The sequence below is a fragment of the Nycticebus coucang genome, chromosome 3 (genome assembly GCF_027406575.1).
Source record: "Nycticebus coucang isolate mNycCou1 chromosome 3, mNycCou1.pri, whole genome shotgun sequence".
Taxonomy (NCBI): Eukaryota; Metazoa; Chordata; class Mammalia; order Primates; family Lorisidae; genus Nycticebus; species Nycticebus coucang.
In genome coordinates this window covers 222,216-242,882 of record NC_069782.1, presented here as the reverse complement: position 1 = coordinate 242,882, position 20,667 = coordinate 222,216, and the positions used below count along the sequence as shown (strand labels likewise).

Genomic DNA, 20,667 nt, shown 5'->3' with positions numbered 1-20,667 from the left:
GCCCTGGGTAGAGTGCCATGGTGTCATACCTCATAGCAACCTCAAACGCCTACGTTTAAGAGATCTTCCTGCCTCAGTCTCCTGAGTCACTAAGACTACAGATACCTGCCACAATGCCCAGCTAATTTTTCTATTTTTAGTAAAGATGGGGGGGTGGGAGAGTCTTTTCTTTTTTTTACTACACAGAGTCTTACTCTGTCAAGTACTGTCACATTGTAGTTCACAGCAATCTTAAACTTGTGGGCTCAAGTGATTCACTTGCCTCAGGCTCCCAAGTAGCTGGGACTATAGGTGTGTGCCAATTCACCTAGCTAGTTTTTTTCTATTTTAGGTAGAGATGGGGTCTCAATCTTGCTCAAGCTGGTCACGAACTTCTGAGCTCAAATGATCCATCTGCTTTGGCCTCCCAGAGTGTGGGGATTATAGGTGTGAGCCACTGCACCTGGCCACTTACTTAGAAAATTTAAAAAAATAATTTCAAGAATTGTCAAAGCTATCTTTTATGTGACTTGTTTCATTATAAATACTTGTCAATTTTGTCTCTGAGGTAAGAGAATGTTTTTTAATACTATTAATTCAGAAATATTAACTTTCGTGGGCAGCGCCTGTGGCTCAGTCGGTGGGGCGCCGGCCCCATATACCGAGGGTGGCGGGTTCAAACCCAGCCCCGGCCAAACTGCAACCAAAAAATAGCCGGGCACTGTGGCGGGCGCCTGTAGTCCCAGCTACTTGGGAGGCTGAGGCAAGAGAATCGCTTGAGCCCAGGAGTTGGAGGTTGCTGTGAGCTGGGTGAGGCCACGGCACTCTACCGAGGGCCATAAAGTGAGACTCTGTCTCTACAAAAAAAAAAAAAAAAAGAAATATTAACTTTCTTATTACTTAATAACTCACAATACTCTGGTTTCTCTTCAAATCACGTAAATCTTTCGCCTTTTACTGAATAACTCACTTAACTATTGCCTTAATTATTGTGGGAATATTTGCCAAAAAGAGTCTCTAGTGAATTTATATAAAAATGTAATATGCAACCTAGGTCCTTTGGCACACCAGATAGATTAGAATTAAATGTTAAAAAGGAACATAGAGAAAAGTAGGAGAAAATACAAGTAAATATTTCACTGATCTTGGATTAGGGAAAGATGTTCTAGGTGTCAAAGTAATATGAATAAATCAGAAAGGAAAATATTGATAATTTTTTTTTTACATAAGACTTCTGTTCACCAAATCCTCATATACAAAATTAAAAGGAAAAGAACGAATTGATAAAGACTTTATAGTCTTAACACATAAAGAGTTCATACAAATCAATAAGAGATTATATCAAAGAAATCATCTATTCCTTTCATGTTTTCAATGCCAAACCTGAGTTAAGGCTATTTCCTTTTTAGCATTTAGTTCTACAAAATCCTCCTGCCTCCAGTCCTCCTTCTCCAAACCATCCCTCACCCTGTCATTAGTTATTTTTCTTTTTTTTGGCCGGGGCTGGGTTTGAACCCGCCACCTCCGGCATATGGGACCGGCACCCTACTCCTTGAGCCACAGGCGCCGCCCCATTAGTTATTTTTCTAAAACACAAGTGTCTTCTCTGCAACCGTAAATGGCTCTCTATCACACAGATAAGAAAGGTAAAATTTCTTAGCTTGGCACTGAAAGCCTTTCTTCTCACCTTTCCAGCCTCTTCTTTTTTTTGGCTTGCCACTTGTGAACTCCATGTGCTAATCTGTCTCCTTGACTATTTTAGGCTTTATTCTGCTGGAGTGCCCTCTGTCTCTGCCCTAAAGCCCCAGCACCATAGCACACCTATCCAACCCTCACTCCTTCCCAAATGCTCTGCTCAAATCCTTGCTGGCCTCCCCAGACAGCCACTCTTCCTCCTCCACCCCCTCCCCAGTACTCAGTGTACACTACTACTAGCATTTGCCAGATTATAATTTTTTTTTTTTTTTTTTTGTAGAGACAGAGTCTCACTGTACCGCCCTCAGGTAGAGTGCCGTGGCGTCACACGGCTCACAGCAACCTCTAACTCTTGGGCTTACGCGATTCTCTTGCCTCAGCCTCCCGAGCAGCTGGGACTACAGGCGCCCGCCACAATGCCCAGCTATTTTTTTTGTTGCAGTTTTTTGGCCAGGGCTGGGTTTGAACCCACCACCCTCGGCATATGGGGCCAGCGCCCTACTCACTGAGCCACAGGCGCCGCCCAGATTATAATTTTAATATAAAATTAAGATGTGCTTTAATTTTAATTTATGTATTTAAATTATGATTAGTCATCTTGGTGTCTGTTTCTGGCCCACTTCTAATGAAAGTGAGTCTTTCTATTCAATTCTGTATTCCTAGAATGGCACACAGAAGAAACTCAGTAAATGTTATTACATAAATGAATATGTAATTAATTGAAGGAATTATATAGCCTATAGTGGAAAATTATATATTTTATATATTTATATATATATTTAAATATATAAAATACATAATGGCTGGCTCAGTGGCTCACAACTGTAATCCTAACACTTTGGGAGGCCAATGAGATCCTGTCTCTATAAAAAATAGAAAAATTGGGTGGTGCCTGTGGCTCAGGGAGTAGGGCACCAGTCCCATATACCAAGGGTGGCAGGTTCGAACCTGACCCTGGCCAAAACTGCAACAAAAAAAATTAATTAATTAAAAAAAAAAAATCTTAAAAAAAATAAATTAAAAAAAATAGAAAAATTAGGCTCAGCACCTATGGCTCAAGTGGCTAAGGCGCCAGCCACATACACTTGAGCTGGCGGGTTCAAATCCAGCCCAGGCCTGCCAAACAACAATGATGGCAGCAACCCCTCCCCCCCCCGAAAAAAAAATAGCTGGATGTTGTGGCCGGCGCCTATAGTCCCAGCTACTTGGGAGGCGGAGACAGAAGAATCACTTGAACCCAGGAGTTAGAGGTTACTGTGAGCTGTGATGCACAGCACTCTACCCAGGGTGACAGCCTGAGGCTCTGTTTCAAAAAAAAAAACCCAGAAAGAAAAATTAGGCTTGACACCGATAGCTCAGCAGCTAGGGCACCAGCCATATACACTGGAGCTGGCAGATTCAAACCCAACCCGGGCCTACCAAACAACAATGACAATTACAACAAAAAAATAGCTGGGTGTTATGGTAGGCGCCTATAGTCCCAGCTACTTGGGAGGCTGAGGCAAGAGAATTGCTTAAGCCCAAGAGTTGGAGGTCCCTGTGAGCTGTTATGCTACAGCACTCTATTGAAGGTGACATAGTGAGACTCAGAAAAAAAAAAAAAGAAAGAAAAATTAGCCAGGCATGGTAGTGTCACTATATTCCTAGCTACTCAGGAGGCTGAGGCAGGAGGATTGCTTGAGATTATGAGTTGGAGGTTACAATGAGCTAAGATGATGCCACTGTACTCTAGCTTAGGCAACAGAATGACACCCTGTCTCAATAAATAAACTTTCAAATACATAGCCAAAAACCTGCAAACATTTCAGGTTTCTAAGTAGAAATTTTCTGAAGCCTGCTATAATGAATGAAAATTATTTGCAAATAACATCCCCAAAAATAATTTGTGTTCATTTGAGTAGCATATACATGATTTCTAAAGCGTGTTTTACATTATTATTTTCACTAGCAAAACTTAGGTTCACAAATTACAAGCATTATGGCTCGATGCCTGTGGCTCAATCAGCTAAGGCACAAGCCACATACACCTGAACTGGTGGGTTGGAATCCAGCCCAGCCCGCCAAACAACAATGAAGGCTGCAACCAAAAAATAGCCGGGCGTTGTGGTGGGCGCCTGTAGTCCTAGCCATTTGGGAGGCAGAGGCAGGAGAATCGCTTGAGCCCAGGCGTTGAAGGTTGCTGTGAGCTGTGATGCCACAGCACTCTACCCAGGGTGATAGCTTGAGGCTCTGCTCAAAAAAAAAAAAAAAAAAAAAATTACAAGCATTACCGACATTCTGAATTAGCAGATAACATAAAAGAAATTTTAATGGTGTTATTACCACTGCTGAGTGGGAATATGGCGAATGAAGCAACAAACTAACATTCCTTTCCAAAAATAAATTTGTCAACCCCATTGCTGCTTTATTCCACTGAGATTTATCTCCTATTTCAGCACCTTACTGTCTGAAGCACTGTTACTTTGAATCCTTTTTATTTAAACAATTCACAGAAAGAGTGTTCCAACTCTGTTCACAGATGTCATATTCACCTGTGTTTGTCATTTACTGAGCACGTAGGCTTGCATCTAGTACTGTGCCGATTACAAAACAGGTCACTAGTCACTATTTCTGCCTCCAAGAAGATAATGGTCCAGTTGCAGAAATAAGATGCAAACAGATATAAACTAATCACAACACAATTCAAGGCAACACTCAGTGGATAAGTGTTAAATTCTGTGGTACAGTTGTTACCTCATATATGCTAGAAAAGTTGAGAGGTAGTCAGAGAAGCCCTCATTAAAAGAAGGCACTTGAGGAGAGCTCAGACATTTAGGAAAAATTTGGGCTATTAGAAAGAATAAGAAGGCACCCTTCCTGGGGAGACATCCTACCTGAGATTTTCTCCATTTCTTCCAACAGCTTTTCCAAGTCCTTATTCAGGTCTGATAGCATTTTCAGCATGTTGTCATAGCTTCTTTCCCCAGAGTCAGAATCAGCCATCTAGGTGGTACACAGAAAAAAGCTGTTGTGAGACAGACCTATGTTTTAATTCCAGCTCCAATGCTAACATCTGGGTGATTAATCCAAAGAATTCTCGTCTTAGATTCTGATGTAATTTGCCCCACAGGGCTGTTGTAAAAGTAAATGAGAGTGTGCATAAAGGGCCCCACATAGCATTTGGTACATTTTAGTCATCCTTTCCCTTTCTTCGATCCTTGCCATACAAACAGTTCTTCAAACATAGCTGGGGGCTGGAATAGTTAAAGTAGAAGACATTTTCATTGTCATAAGCAAAAAAGGTCTTGGCCATGATGGTGACAAATAGTGGAATTTATTTTGGCAAAACTATATTGAGTACCCACTAAAAGGTAAGCTGTTGTGCTGATGTAGTTATGCAGATATAATCCCTGCCCTAAGGAATTTCTAGTGCAATACTAGGAATAAGTCATACAGATATCATATGGCAGGTGTACGTGACCTACCATACAGATATCATATGGCAGGTGACCCTTGCCCCCGGGGCAGGGTCCGTTAAGACCTGTGGATCTTGTGGTGACCGACTGAAGAAATAGAAAGTTAGAAATGACAAGAAAGAGGGTGTCTTCCGTGGCTCTGTGGGTAGGGCGCCAGCCCCATATACCAAGGATGGTGGGTTCAAACCTGACCCTGGCCAGACTCCAATAACAACAACAACAAAAATAGCCAGTGTTGTGGCAAGTGCCTGTAGTCCCAGCTACTCTGGAGGCTGAGGCAAAAGAATCGCCTAAACCCAGGAGTTGGAGGTTGCTGTGAGCTGTGATGCCACCACGCTCTACTGAGGGTGATAAAGTAAGACTCTGTCTCTAAAAAAAAAAAAGAAAAAGAAAAGAAATGAGGAGAAAGAAAGAGACAAGACACACAGAATTTTCAAAGGTGGGAACACAGGGGACCACCGCCCTTTTGTGGGATCCCTGGCAAGTGGCCCCAAGTGTCAATTCCACTCAGCTTTCATTGAAGGCTATTTGCTCATTAGCCCAGTGGGTAAGCTGAGGAAGGGAACAAAGATGCCAGCTGTTTTTCTGAGTGAGCATATCAGCTCCTATTGTTTCTATAATCATTAACCTTAAGGGTCTGAACAGCCTTGAGAAATCGGGAACCTGAGCCTTGTGTGGGTGGCCTCCTGCCTGTGGTCATACACAAAGAGATTCCTAGGGAGGTGTTAGTCTCTGCTAGTTCACTGCAGAGTAAAATGCCACTGGGGTCAATCTCTGAAGAATCGTGGGAAAGAGGAATTTTCCTCTCATCACCACCACAGAGGGTCTTCCTATTCAATAAGGCATATAAGCCCTCCTACCCATATTTCAGGTCTCGAGCTGTTCCCTTGATCTCTGCCCCAGCAAAATACAAATCTCCACAATGGGTATTTACTTTGACTGTTATCTAGACCTAGTTAATGATTCTTACTAGGCATTGCACACAGCTTCCTCTGTGGCCATTATTCCTTCAGAGTGTTCACAGACCCAGCACATTTGGTAAACTGTATCCCCCTACAGGCCAGTTTCCAGGAACAGAGGAAACTTGCTCAGATAAGAAATTTAGCAGTGGCTGGTTTAAAGTTAACTAGCTGACTTTCCTTTGTTCTATCTCACTCTGTTTACTTTTTTATTTTCCCCCTTTTCTGGGGGTGTTTTCCCTTGCCAAGAATGGGGTCTTGGGTTCTCATTCTGCCTGTACCATATGACAAACCAGAATACAACAGATGCCAAAGTAGATACCTAAACAGCAGTTAATGTAACAAATATAGATATGAAATTATGGGAGCCTGGAAGAAGGTAAGTTTAATTCTAAAATATAAAATCATTTACACAAATTTTCAGATAAAAAAAAATTATAGAAGCTTGGCACCTGTAGCACAGTGGTTAAGGCACCAGCCACATGCATTGAGGCTGGCGGGTTTGAGCCTGGCCCGGGCCAGCTAAACAACAATGACAACTGCAACAAGAAAATAGCCGGACATTGTGGTGGGTACCTGTAGTCCCAGCTACTTGGGAGGCTGAGGCAAGAGAATCTCTTGAGCCCAAGAGTTTGAGGTTGCTGTTAGCTGTGACGTCACAGCACTCTACCGAGGGCGACATAATGGGACTCTGTCTCAAAAAAAAAAAAAAGGAATTATAGATCAACTTAATGTTCCAGAAGGACTCTCTTGGGCATTAGAGGTAGTATCCCATACAGACAGTCCTGGTTCTAGAGTAGAACTGCCAGGATTCAAATCTTGGCTCCACAACATAGTAGCTATTTTATCTTTGGCAACTCACTTATCTTCCTGAAAAAATGTTTTTATAATTTGTAAAAGCTTTATAATTTTTAAAAGGAAATTATTAATAGTACCTATATCTTATAGGGTTTTGTAACGATTAAAAGATATAAATTATATACTGTTCAGTAAATCATTATTTAAAATATTGAAATCATTCTAGGTCCTTCCCTGATCTTTATTAATATACATTAATTCATTCCATTAACATCTGATGCTCACTGATTTATGTACAAGGCACTAGGCTAGGAAAGATGGGAGAGAAGTAGATTACAAGGCTATATGAGTTGTCAGGGAACTTACAGTCTTATGAAGGTGAAGGAATGAGCCAGATGACCATAAAACAGGGAGGGATGGGTCACAGACACTATGTTATTGTTCTCACTGCACATGTGGAGAAAGCCTGCTTGGCCTTTGCTGAGGGTTAGAGGCCTCCATGCAGTCTTCCTGTGGCTCCCTGGGCTTCCCTCACCATGGTGCATATCAAATGGTGTCATGATTGTGGACTCCTCCCCCTCACCAACTAGATTATGAAGTTCTGGGGAGTAGGCGCTGTCTTTTCAAGGTGTTATTCCTAGTGTTTATCTCTGGGGTAGGAAAGCAGCAAGTGGTCAATAATGTTGGCTAAATAAAGGAAGGAAGGAATGACCTGTAAAGCTCTAATTCTGAGAGAAGGTCATGGTCTCACCTCCTCCCATCTTCCCTGGAGGATAGGAATTCTGAGGGAGGAGCAGAGGGCCTTCTAGCAGACCTGAGAGTCAGATACTCCCACCTCAGCCTCCCAGAATGCTAGGGCCACAGGCCTGACCTACCACCCACACCTGGCCCAGTATAATAAATAATAATTTTTGAAACCAAAGTAAACATTCAAATAGTCTTTTCTCTGCCTAAAAAAAACAAAAACAAAAAAAACACCTTTGAAGGCATAAAAACTGGTATTTATCAATATCTAACCATGTCCTCCACATATCCTACCTTCAATCATACCAACTATTTAATTTAGTAAATTTGGGTACCCACTATATACCACATAGTATTACAGAAGCTTGGGATTAAAAAGCAAGTAAGCGCATAGTCTTTCCCATCAAGAAAATCAGTCTGGTAAAAGTTTTATGAAAACTTGTTGTAAAGCAAGAGTCTTTGAAAACAGTTGCTCAGATCCAAATGTCCTTGCTCAGTTTCAAACCAAACCCTTCTCTTGTAAAATGGTCCTTATAGCTACATCATTTGAAAACTCTAAAAATACTACTTTCTCTCTTGCCTCCTTGGCTTTATAAGTACCATTACTCAAGTGCCTGAAATGTTCTTCTCTTACTATTATTGTTGTTGTTTTGAGACAGAGTCACTCTGTTGCCCTGATAGAGTGCCGTGGTCTCAGCCTACCTTACAGCAACCTCAAACTCCTGGGCTCAAGCAATCCTCCTACCTCAGCCTCTAGAGTAGTCCTCTTTCTTTTTTTCTTTCTTTTTCCCTCTTTCTTTTTAAAGAGTTAGCTGGAGGATCACTTTTTCTAGAAGTCTTTCTTCATATTTCCCATCAGCTTACTCTGAAGGTCAGTCTGCATACCTCTTTTACATTCCCATAGCTTCTGTACCTACTTCCAGACAGATACTGTTTTAAGTATTTTAATTTTTATGACAATTTTTTTTTTTTTGGTTATTGGCTGGGGCTAGGTTTAAACCCGCCACCTCCGGCATATGGGACCGGCGCCCTACTCCTTGAGCCACAGGCGCCGCCCCAGTATTTTAATTTTTATAATAATCCTATAAGGCCAAGTACTATGACCATCCCAAATTACAGATGAGGAAAAAAACTAGGCTCAGGGAAGTTAACTAAGTTGTCTAAGGTCAGACAACAAATGCATACAGAATTGGGTCCTGGAAATCTTGCTTCAGTCTGTGCTCTCACACACTATACTATTGGTGTTCAGTAATTTTTTTTTTTTTTTTTTTTGTGAGACAAAGTCTCACTATGTTGCTCTGAGTAGAGTGTAATAGCTCACAGCAACCTCAAACTCTGTGCTCAAGTAATCTTCCTGCCTCAGCTTCCTGAGTAGCTGGGACTACAAGCACCCGGCATAATGCCTGGCTAGTTTTTCTATTTTTAGTAGAGACAACATCTCGGTCTTGACTCCTGAGCTCTGGTAATCCACTTGCCTTGGCCTCCCAGAGTGCTATAATTACAGGTGTGAGCCATTGTACCTGGCCATACTCAAAAAATTCTTTTTTTTTTAATTGAGACAGAGTCTTACTTTGTCACCCTTGGTAGAGTGCTGTGATGTCATAGCTCACAGCAACCTCAAGCTCTTGGGCTCATGCAATCCTCTTGCCTCAGCCTCCCTAGTAGCTGGGACTATAGGCACTGCCATATGATGGACTATTTTTTTCTGTTTAGCAGGCCAGGGTTGGGTTTGAACCCAACAGCCCCAGAGCATGTGGCCAGCACCCTAACCACTGAGCTACAGGTGCCCAGCCCTCTATAAATTCTTAATGAATACATGAGTGGAACTGACAAAAGATAGTAAGCACCTGGAGAAAGGTTCTATGAACTCAGAAAGCTCAGAATAGAATCCCAGTTGTGCCATTTACTGATACCCTAGAAAGTTATCCAATGGCTTTATGCCTCAGTTTCCCCTTTTGTGGAATGGTAACTCCTTTACAGGTTGTTGTGAAGCTCTGCATGGCCTGGCATATACTAGATACCTAAATCTAGCAAATTAAATAGTTAGCATGACTACACATGAAAGGTACAGAGAGTAGTTGCTCAGAAAATATTTTACTATAATTAGAAAGTGAAAAATGAGTTAATAATGTAAAAGAACTATGTACATTTTCAGAAAGCACTGAATGATTTAATCTTCTTTTTTTTTTTTTTTTTTGTAGAGACAGAGTCTCACCTTATCGCGCTCGGTAGAGTGCCATGGCATCACACAGCTCACAGCAACCTCCAAATCCTTGGGCTTAGGCAATTCTCTTGCCTCAGCCTCCCGAGTAGCTGGGACTACAGGCGCCCACCACAACGCCCGGCTATTTTTTTTTTGTTGCAGTTTGGCCGGGGCTGGGTTTGAACCCGCCACCCTCGGCATATGGGGCCAGCGCCCTACCCGCTGAGCCACAGGCGCCGCCCCCATGATTTAATCTTCTTAACATTACAAAGTAAGTGCTATTATTCTTTCCATTGTACAGATAAGGAAACCCAGGATTATAGGGATCAAGCACTCTATTTATTTATTTATTTATTTATTTTTTTGTAGAGACAGAGTTTCACTTTATCGCCCTTGGTAGAGAACCGTGGCGTCACACAGCTCACAGCAACCTCCAACTCCTGGGCCTAGGCGATTCTCCTGCCTAGGCCTCCCAAGTAGCTGGGATTACAGGCGCCTGCCACAACGCCCGGCTATTTTTTTGTTGCAGTTTGGCCGGGGCCGGGTTTGAACCCACCACTCTCGGTATATGGGGCCGGTGCCCTGCTCACTGAGCCACAGGCGCTGGCCAGGGATCAAGCACTCTAATGAAGATCACGTAACTAGATCACATAGCTAAATAATGACAGAGCTGGATTAAAAATCCAGACCTATCTGGTTTTATAACTGTAGCTCCTCAGCACCACATTTACTCACAATTGACTCTAAATTCAGTGGTTTTGAGTCCATCAGGATAGATGGAGCAAAGAAGGAGAAAGGATGAGAGTGAGGATAGGACCAGTCAGCTAATGAGTTCAATTATTATGCGGCAGCTTGAGTGTGTGGTGTTTATGGGGTAACCAGGCAAAGCAATATCCAACAAGCAGTTGAGGTACAGAATTAGAGCCCTACAGAGAGGCTAGGCTGAAAATAAAGATTTGATTGTGACTTAAATTATGGGGAGAGATGAAATCATTCTCAATGAGTGTCTCAAGGGAGAAGAGAAGATGGACTAGGAAGGAACCCTGAAAAGGAAAAGCATTTAAAGAGAAGAAAAAAACAAGTCCATAAAATGCTCTGATAAACAGTAAGAAATGTAAGAAACCAGGGTGCATGTATTGAAAGCCAATGGAGGAGAGGAGTGAATGACAAATGAGTCAACAAATATTTATTGAAGGCTAAGCACTATTTTAGGTGAGGCTAGACTATATCAGTGAACAAAAGAAACACCAATAATCGCAGAGAGAGGGAAGGAGGGGTGGAGTGGGGTGGGGCCTTGGTGTGTGCCACACCTTTTGGGGGCCATACACGATTGCAAGACTTTACCTAACAAATGCAATCAGTGTAACCCAGCTTATTATACCCTCAATGAATCCCCAACAGTAAAAAAAAAAAAAAGAAAACAAACAAACAAACAAAAAACAATAATCTAATAATCCTTGCCCTTGCAGAGTTTACATTTTAGTCAGGGGAACATAAATATACAAAATGTTATGGCTCAGTGCCTGTGGCTCAAGCAGTTAAGGTGCCAGCCACATACACTTGAGCTGGCGGGTTCGAATCCAGCCTGGGCCTGCCAAACAACAATGACGGCGGGTGGTGCCTGTGGCTCAAAGGGTAGGGTGCCGGCCCCATATGCCGGAGGTGGTGGGTTCAAACCCAGCCCTGGCCAAAAACTGCAAAAAAAAAAAAAAAAACAATGACAGCTGCAACCAAAAAAAATAGCCAGGCATTGTGGCGGGCACCTGCAGTCCCAGCTACGTGGGAGGCAGAGGCAGGAGAATCGCTTGAGCCCAGGAGTTGGAGGTTGCTGTGAGCTGTGATGCCACAGCACTCTACCCAGGGCGACAGCTTGAAGCTCTGTCTCAAAAAAAAAAAAAAAAAGTCTGTAGTGATAAATGCTAAGGAGAAAACAAAAGCAGGATAAGAGGGCTAGGGAGTAATGGAATGCAGGGAGAGCCACTCCACATATTGTGGATGAGGAAGTCCCCTCTGAAAGGGTGAATCTTGCAATAGACCCAAAGAAAGTGAGCACATAAGCCCTACGGATATCTTGGGGGAAGAGGTCTAGAGACAGTGAACTGCCGAAAGAAAGGCCTTGAGACTAAGCATGGTTGGTGTGGCCAAGGAATAAGAAGCCTAACTAGGTGGCGCCTCTGGCTCAGAGGAGTGGGCGCCAGCCCCATATGCCGGAGGTGGCGGGTTCAAACCCAGCCCTGGCCAAAAACTGCAAAAAAAAAAAAAAAAGGAGGGGCAGGACATTCAGAGATGAAGCAGAGAGTTTAGAGATGTTGCAGTTTATGTGGGACTTTGGCTTTTATTCTGAGTGATATGAGACATTGAAGGAATTTGACAGGGATATGGATAATGATTTTAAAAGATCACTCTGAATGATATGTTAAGAACAGACTGGGGGCGGCACCTGTGGCTCAAAGGAGTAGGGCGCTGGCCCCATATGCCGGAAGTGGCGGGTTCAAACCCAGCCCCAGCCAAAAACAGCAAAAAAAAAAAAAAAAAGAATAGATTGGGGATGAAGATGATGGAGCAGGGAGACCAGGTAGAAGGCTACTGCAAAACTCTAGGTTAGGGATGATGGATAGAGTTTGGACCAGAATTTTAGTGGAGATAATGACAAGTGATTAGATTCTGGATATGTTATGAAAATAGAGCCAACAGTATTCGCTGACATCCAAATGGAAATTTGAATCTGGAATATAGTTAAAAGCCTGGTTAAACATCTATATTTGGGTATTATTAAAGTACAAATGACACTTAAAGCCATGGGATTTGGCACAGTGGCACATGCCTTAGTCCCAGTTACTTAGGAGGCTCAGGCAAGAAGATTGCTTGAAACCATGAGTTCTGGTCTGTAGTGTAATTGGGTGTCCAACCTACGCTTGGCATCAATATGATGACCTCCCTGGAGTGGAGAACCAACAGTTTGCCTAAGAAGGGGTGAACTGGCCCCACATCAGAAATGGAACAGTCAAAACTTCCATGCCGGCTTGGCGTCCATAGCACAGTGGTTACAGTACCAGCGGTACACCCAGGCTGGCGGGTTTGAACCTGGCCTGGGCCAGCAATGACAATGACAACTGCAACAAAAAATAGTTGGGCATTGTGGCAGGTGCCTGTAGTCCCAGCTACTTGGGAGGCCAAGGCAAGAGAATTGCTCAAACCCAACAGTTTGAGGTTTCTGTGAGCTGTGATGCCACAGTACTCTACTGAGGGCAACATAATGAGACTGTGTCTCAAAAACAAAAACAAAAAAAATCTTATGCTGATCAGTAAGTGAATAGTCATTGCACTCCAGCCTGGGCAATACAGTGAGATATTGTCTCTTAAAAAATAAATAAATAAATAAATAAAATAAAAAGAAAAAAAATAAAGCTATGGCACTATTTGGGATCACCTAGGAAGTGAGAGTAGATGGAGGAGAGGTCTGAGGTCTCCAGTGCTTAGAATCTGGTAAGATGAAGAGGAACCACCAAAGGAGATTGAAAAGCAGACAGTGAGGTAGCAGCTAAACCAGGAAAGACTGGTATCTTGGAAACCAAGGGAAAAAGGTAAGCAAAAACTAATCAATTGTATCCCATATCAAGAAGTATTTAGGATTAAAAAGTGACCATTGGGGGACAGCGCCTATGGCTCAGTGAGTAGGGCGCCGGCTCCTTATGCCGACGGTGGCGGGTTCAAACCCAGCCCTGGCCAAACTGCAACAAAAAATAGCTGGGCGGGGCGGCGCCTGTGGCTCAGTCGGTAAGGTGCCGGCCCCATATGCCGAGGGTGGCGGGTTCAAACCCGGCCCCGGCCAAACTGTAACCAAAAAAAAAAAATAGCCGGGTGTTGTGGCGGGCGCCTGTAGTCCCAGCTACTCGGGAGGCTGAGGCAAGAGAATCGCTTAAGCCCAGGAGTTGGAGGTTGCTGTGAGCTGTGTGAGGCCACGGCACTCTACCGAGGGCCATAAAGTGAGACTCTGTCTCTACAAAAAAAAAAAAAATAGCTGGGCGTTGTGGCGGGCAGCTGTAGTCCCAGCTACTCAGGAGGCTGAGGCAAGAGAATTGCCTAAGCCCAAGAGATGGAGGTTGCTGTGAGCTGCAACGCCACAGCACTCTACCAAGGGTGACCAAGTGACTCTATCTCTAAAAAAAAAAAAAAAGAGAAGGGAGAGGAGGCCGGATGTGGTGGCTCACACCTGTTATCCCAGCACTCTGGGAGGCGGGTGGATCGCCTAAACTCACAAGTTCAAGACCAGCCTGAGCTACAGTGACACCCTGTTTCTAAAAATAACTGGGTTGGGTGGTGCCCGTAGCTCAGTAGGTAGGGTGCCAGCCACATGCACCGAGGCTGGTGGTTCGTATCCAGCCTGGGCCTGCTAAAACAACAATGACAACTACAACAACAAAAAAAAATAGCTGGGGGCGGGCGGCGCCTGTGGCTCAAAGGAGTAGGGCACCAGCCCCATATGCTGGAGGTGGCGGGTTCAAGCCCAGCCCTGGCCAAAAACTGCAAAAAAAAAAAAAAAAAAAAAAAAAAGCTGGGGGATTGTGGCGGGTGCTTGTACTCCCAGCTACTTGGGAGTCTGAGGCAAGAGAATTGCTTAAGCCCAAGAGTTTGAGGTTGCTGTGAGCTGTGACACCATGCCCAAGAGTTTGAGGTTGCTGTGAGCTGTGACACCACGCACTCTACTAAGGGTGATAGCTTGAGACTGTCTCAAAAAAATAAAAATAAAATAAAAATAAAAATACCTGGGTGTTGTGGCAGGTACCTGAAGTCCCAGCAACACCGGGAGGTTGAGGCAAGAGAATTTCTTAAGCCCAAGCGTCTGAGATTGTTGTGAGCTATGATGCCATAGCACTTTACCAGGGAGACAGAGTGATACTCTGTCTCAAAAAAAAGAAAAAAAAAAAAAAGTAGAAATTTGTGAGTTTTGCTTCAAAGAGAAGAGAAATGTGCCAGTACCTGGAATGTAATGTAGAGTCACAGGTGTTTTTAAGTTGAAAGATATTATGCCAGTATCCAAATATTACAAAAGGGCTCAGTAAATTCACTAGATTTTTTTGAAACAGTCTCATTATGTCACCCTTGGTAGAGTGCCGTCACAGCTCACGGCAATCATGGGCGTTACTGGTCATCTCAGTGAGAACTGTTTGAGGGAAACAGTAAAAGTAGCAACAAGATTTCCATGAATTTGGCGGCACCCATAGCTGAGTGAGTAGGGCACTGGCCACATACACCAAGGCTGGAGGGTTAGAACCTGGCCTGGGCCAGCTAAATAACAATGACAACTGCAATCAACAAATAGCCAGGTGTTGTGTTGGGTGCCTGTAGTACTAGCTACTCCGGAGGCTGAGGCAAGAGAATCGCTTAAGCCCCAAGTGTTTGAGCTTGCTGTGAGATGTGATGCCACAGCACTCTACCAAGGGAGACATAGTGAAACTCTGTCTCCAAAAAAAAATAAGATTTCCATGAATTAGGCTCGGCGCCTGTAGCTCAAGCAGCTAAGGCGCCAACCACATACACCAAAGCTGGTGGGTTCGAATCCAGCCTGGGCCTGCCAAACAACAACGACAACTATAACCAAAAAATAGCCGGGTGTTGTGGTGGGCGCCTGTAGTCCCAGCTACTTGGGAGGCTGAGGCAAGAGAATCGCTTAAGGAGTTGGAGGTTGCTATAAGCTGTGATGCCACAGCATTCTACCCAGGGCGACAGCTTGAGGCTCTGTCTCGGAAAAAAAAAAAAAAAAGATTATGAATTAAATAATTAGTAGATCATTAGCCAAAACACTGTGCAGATTTAGGCTCGGCGTTTGTGCCTCAAGTGGCTAAGGCGCCAGCCACATACACCTGAGCTGGTGGGTTGGAATCCAACCCGGGCCTGCCAAACAACGACAGCCAAAAAATAGCTGGGCATTGTGGCGGGCACTGTAGTCCCAGCTACTTGGAAGGTGGAGGCAGGAGAATCGCTTGAGCCCAGGAGTTGGGAGTATGCTATGAGCTGTGATGCCACAGCACTCTACCCAGGGTGACAGCTTGAGGCTGTCTCGAAAAAAAAAAAACAAAAAACTGTGCAGATTTAGATGAAGAGGGTAGGAAAAACAGAAGATTAACTAGAAGGTGATACAGAGTGAAGGTTTTTTTTTTTTTTTTTGCATTATTTATATTTCCAGACTGTGTGGAAAGAGCTGGTTGAACAAAAAAGGCTAACAAATCAAGAGACAGGGTAATTGATGGTACAGGAACTTCTCAGACTGGTAAAGGTTCACCTTATCCTATGAAGGTAAGGGAGGAAGGTAAAGAGGTAGGGATGGAGTAAAATAAGGAGATTTCAAGGTAGGACAGCAAGGGGAAAATTCAGGCCTGATGATCTCTCACTGCTTCATAAATGGCAATGAAAATATTTTTCTCCTAAGAATAAATTTCTTAGTTTGAATTTTAGTTGAATAAATTTCTCTGCTGCATGCCTAGAGCCCTTAGGCATGCAGCAGAGAAGCAAAGAGGCCTTAAGTATAGTGGCTGAGGTTTGATGGCCGTGCAGTATCCTCAGAACCTTAGGATGTCACAGAGATTAAGTGTAGAAGAAGCTTGGGAATGTGAAACGTATATGCAGTGAGTGGACAAGGTAAGGACATTGAGGGCACAAGTAAGAGAGTAGTTTAAGGAGTGGGCAAGAGGATGGGTGGGGATGAGGATACAACATGTGTGAAACACCTAGAAGGATGGAGGCTATAGCCAGAGTGGTTAGATCTCAGAGGAAGGATGAATCTGGAAAGTGGATCCAGGGAGGTGTGAGAGCTGATGTGGAGGAAGAAGGCTATAGGATTACAGTTCATGGCATGTCTTCCTCATGAGGTTGCCTAGGATACTGGTGTAAGTGGGATGGAGAAAGAGGCCTGAGCCAGCCCAACAAAATGGGAGTTAGGGTGAGCAGAGGGAGTGCGGGGGTGGGAAAGGTCTGGATTAGGTATCACTTTGGGTATGAAGGGCTTGATCAAATGGAGGTGCTAGGGATTGAGGAATACAGAGACATGCAGAATAGAAGGGCTTAAGGTCCTGTTTATGATCTGCGGGTCTTTCCCAGTACAAAGAGTTTGAGTGTGAGACTCCTCTTGGAATGGGAAAGGTGGGCACTAGGGGCACCTGGCTCAGAAATTCACTCTTTTGTGAAGGATGAGGGTCTGGAGAGTGGAGCAGTGTAGAATGTATATGCAATGTATGGACAGGGAAGTCCTGGAGTTAGAGTGATATGAAGGATCTGGGCCCTGCCCTGGTATGTAGATATAAGAGAATGTGAGGGGCGGCGCCTGTGGCTCAGTCAGTAAGGCGCCGGCCCCATATGCCGAGGGTGGCGGGTTCAAACCCAGCCCCGGCCAAACTGCAACCAAAAAATAGCCGGGCGTTGTGGCGGGCGCCTGTAGTCCCAGCTACTCGGGAGGCTGAGGCAAGAGAATCGCTTAAGCCCAGGAGTTGGAGGTTGCTGTGAGCTGTGTGAGGCCACAGCACTCTACCGAGGGCCATAAAGTGAGACTCTGTCTCTACAAAAAAAAAAAAAAGAGAATGTGAGGTAGTTTGCAGGAGCCTGGAGCATGAGGTGGTGTGTGATGCCCGGGTAACACAGGTGTCGTGCGTTAGGGTGAGAGGTGCAGGTGTATGGGGTGAGAAGTCTAAGGCTATCGAGTTCAGGATTAGAATGTGTGGTGCGAGGAGGCTGAGGTGAGGCGTGAGGAGGCTAGGGTGAGAGGGTTGATGGTGAGGAGGCTAAAGTGAGGGGTGAGGAATGTGGGGTGAGGGTGAGCAGGGTAGAGTGAGGGATGAGGGATGAGGAGGTTGAGGAGGGGAGAGGGGTGAGAGCTGCAGGGCCTGCTGTGAGGGGTTGGGTGCGTGGGGACACTATGACAGGGTCCAGGCGGAGCCTGCGGGTCGGGGCTCGCCGGAGGGTCTGGCCCGAGGTGGGCGGACGTAAGAGCTCACCTCCTGCTCAGCCAGCTCTGGAGTCCCGCTCTGTTGCTCCCAGCGTTCGCTAGAGGCAGGAGGCGGCTCCTCGGCAACGAAGCCCCGCCCCGTTCCGTTACCAGATCCACCCCCGGAAATGGCCTCTCGCCTTCATTGGTTGGTCTGTGGAGCGGAAGGGGCGGGCTCCGATTGACCAGTGCCGGAGACTGAAGGAGAACGGTGCAGAGGGCAGCGGGTACCGGGCTGCTACAGATCCGGCCACGGACGCTTGGTGCCTGACGGTTATGTGACCCTCTTGACTCCTAACAGATCTTAAGGACATGCACGTAGGGCCCTGTCCTCAGTGTGCAAGACAGCACTTGTCACAAAAGGTGGCAAACATTTGTTGAGTGAGCAGCTGAATGGCCAAATATTTCCAGTTTCACAACTACCAGGCCACAAAGCATAGGTTCTCAGGAAGCCCGTCAGGCTGGTCTGTTCATGCTCTTGTGTGTCTTGACACCAGCTGTCACCAAATGTTTCCTTTACATCCTAGACACACACCCAGACTACATTTCCCAAGCTCCCTTGCAATTTGAGCCCGGGTAGCGGGTGTGGATAGAAGCGCTTTGTACCATTTTCAGGACAGGACCGACAAAGCCTTCCCTAAGATTCCCTCTCTCTCTCTGTCCCCTACAGACCCCCCATGTACTTGTGGTGTGGATGCCCAAGACAGCGTGGGAGCCGTCTGCTGAAGGCAATGATGTAGAGCCCCCATCTTAGCCAACTGGATTGACTTGAGCAAAAATTTAACTTCTATTGGGCTAAAGCTTAAAGCCATTGAGATTCTGGGATTTATCTGTTATGGCTGCTAGCCTTAATGCAGATCTGCAGACACAGGGAAGCTTATTTCGGTTGCACCTGAGCTTTATACCCTAGTTTAGCACTATGCTTCCTCATCTCACTTTAACCAAGAACAAAACAATAAAAAAAAGAGAAACTTGGGGCGGCGCCTGTGGCTCACTGAGTAGGGCGCCGGCCCCTTATGCCGAGGGTGGCGGCTTCGGACCCAGCCCCGGCCAAACTGCAACCAAAAAATAGCCGGGTGTTGTGGCGGGCGCCTGTAGTCCCAGCTGCTCGGGAGGCTGAGGCAAGAGAATCGGGTAAGCCCAAGAGTTAGAGGTTGCTGTGAGCCGTGTGACGCCACGGCACTCTACCGAGGGCGGTACAGTGAGACTCTGTCTCTATAAAAAGAAAAAAAAAAAAAAACAGAGAAACTTTAATGACTGAATTTCAACATTAATTATAAACTAGCTTATTGGAACTTCTGTTCACTGATGTCCCAAAACTGACTGAGCTGATGTCTCCAGAAGGTTACCAAACCCCAGACACTTTCACAACGGAGGATACACAGGCACCCTAAGAAGCAGAAGTCTGTGAAAATACTTTTGGAAGCCCAAGAAACCTCTGCTATGGAATGTAACATTTTGTGAGCATAAGTATACTTTTTTGTTGTTGTTGCAATTTTGGCCGGGACCTTTGAATCTGCCACCCTCAGTGTATGGGGCCACGGCCCTATTTCTTGAGCCACAGGCACTGCCCACATAGGTATACTTTTATAAGCTCAAAAGAGGTTAGGAGCCTCTGCCCTGGTAATCCTCATATTTGCTTGCAAGGTCTTAACTACCTTCAGGACTATAACAAAGAGACTAAATCTTGGTTTTTAATTTATAGTATTTTCAAGAATCTAATGACTGGGCGCGGTGCCTCATGTCTGTATTCCTAGCACTCTGGTGGGTAGATTGCCTGAGCTGAGCTCATTGGTTCCAGACCAGCCTAAGCAAGAGCCCATCTCTAAAAAACAAACAAACAAACAAACAAAAAAAAAAAACCAGTTGGGCATTGTGGCAGGTGCCTGTAGTCCCAGCTGCTTGGGAAGCTGAGGCAAGAGAATCGCTTGAGCCCAAGAGTTTGAGGTTGCTGTGAGCTGTGATGCTACGGCACTCTACCGAGGGCAACAGAGTGACACTCTACCTCAAAAAACAAAACAAAACAAAACAACAGAACAAACAAAAAGTCTAGGAGACATTTTTACAGTTCTTTCTTTTCTTTTTCTCTTCCTTCCTTCTTTCCTTTTTCTTTCTTTTCTTTCTTTCTGTCCCTTTTTCCTTCCTTCTTTTCTTCTTCTTCTTTTTTTTTTTTGTAGAGACAGAGTCTCACTTTATGGCCCTCGGTAGAGTGCCGTGGCCTCACACAGCTCGCAGCAACCTCCAACTCCTGGGCTTAAGCGATTCTCTTGCCTCAGCCTCCAGAGCAGCTGGGACTACAGGTGTCCGCCACAACACCTGGCTATTTTTTGGTTGCAGTTTGGCCGGGGCCGGGTTTGAACCCGCCACCCTCAGTATATGTGGCCGGCGCCTTGAGCCTTACCGACTGAGCCACAGGCGCCGCCCTTTTTTTTTTTTGAGACAAAGTCTCACTTTGTTGCTCTTGGCAGAATGCCATGGTGTCACAGCGCACAGCAACTTTCAACTCTTGGGCTTAAGTGATTCTCTTGCCTCAGCCTCCCGAGTAGCTGGGATTACAGGTGCCCACCACAACATCTGGCTTTTTTTGTGCAGTTGTCATTGCTATTTTTAGCTGGCCAGAGGCCAGGTTTGAACCCACCATCCTCAGTGTTATGGGGCCAGTGCCCTACTGTCTGAGCCACAGGTGCCCCCCCACTTTTTTTTATTGAAACAGAGTCTCACTTTGTCACCTTCCATAGAGTGCTGTGGCATCATAGCTCATAGCAACCTCAAACTCTTGGGCTCAAGCAATGCTCTTGCCTTAACCTCCCTAGTAGCTGGGACTACAGGTGACCGCTACAACACCCAGCTATTTTT

The 20,667-nt window shown here is 45.0% G+C and overlaps 1 protein-coding gene across 2 annotated transcripts in view; it reads right to left on the bottom strand.

The window, feature by feature from the left end:
- SYCE3 (synaptonemal complex central element protein 3) overlaps window positions 1-17,951 on the bottom strand; it is a 28,608-nt gene extending 10,657 nt beyond the window's left edge. For both annotated transcript variants that reach the window (XM_053584108.1, XM_053584109.1), the window contains exons 1-2: window positions 17,822-17,951; window positions 4,548-4,656 (exon numbers count right to left, since the gene is read on the bottom strand). In XM_053584108.1, the coding sequence (XP_053440083.1) occupies window positions 4,548-4,656 (109 nt within the window). In that variant the 5' untranslated portion in view covers window positions 17,822-17,951. The remainder of the gene's footprint in view (window positions 1-4,547; window positions 4,657-17,821) is intronic.
- Window positions 17,952-20,667: the final 2,716 nt, after the last annotated feature.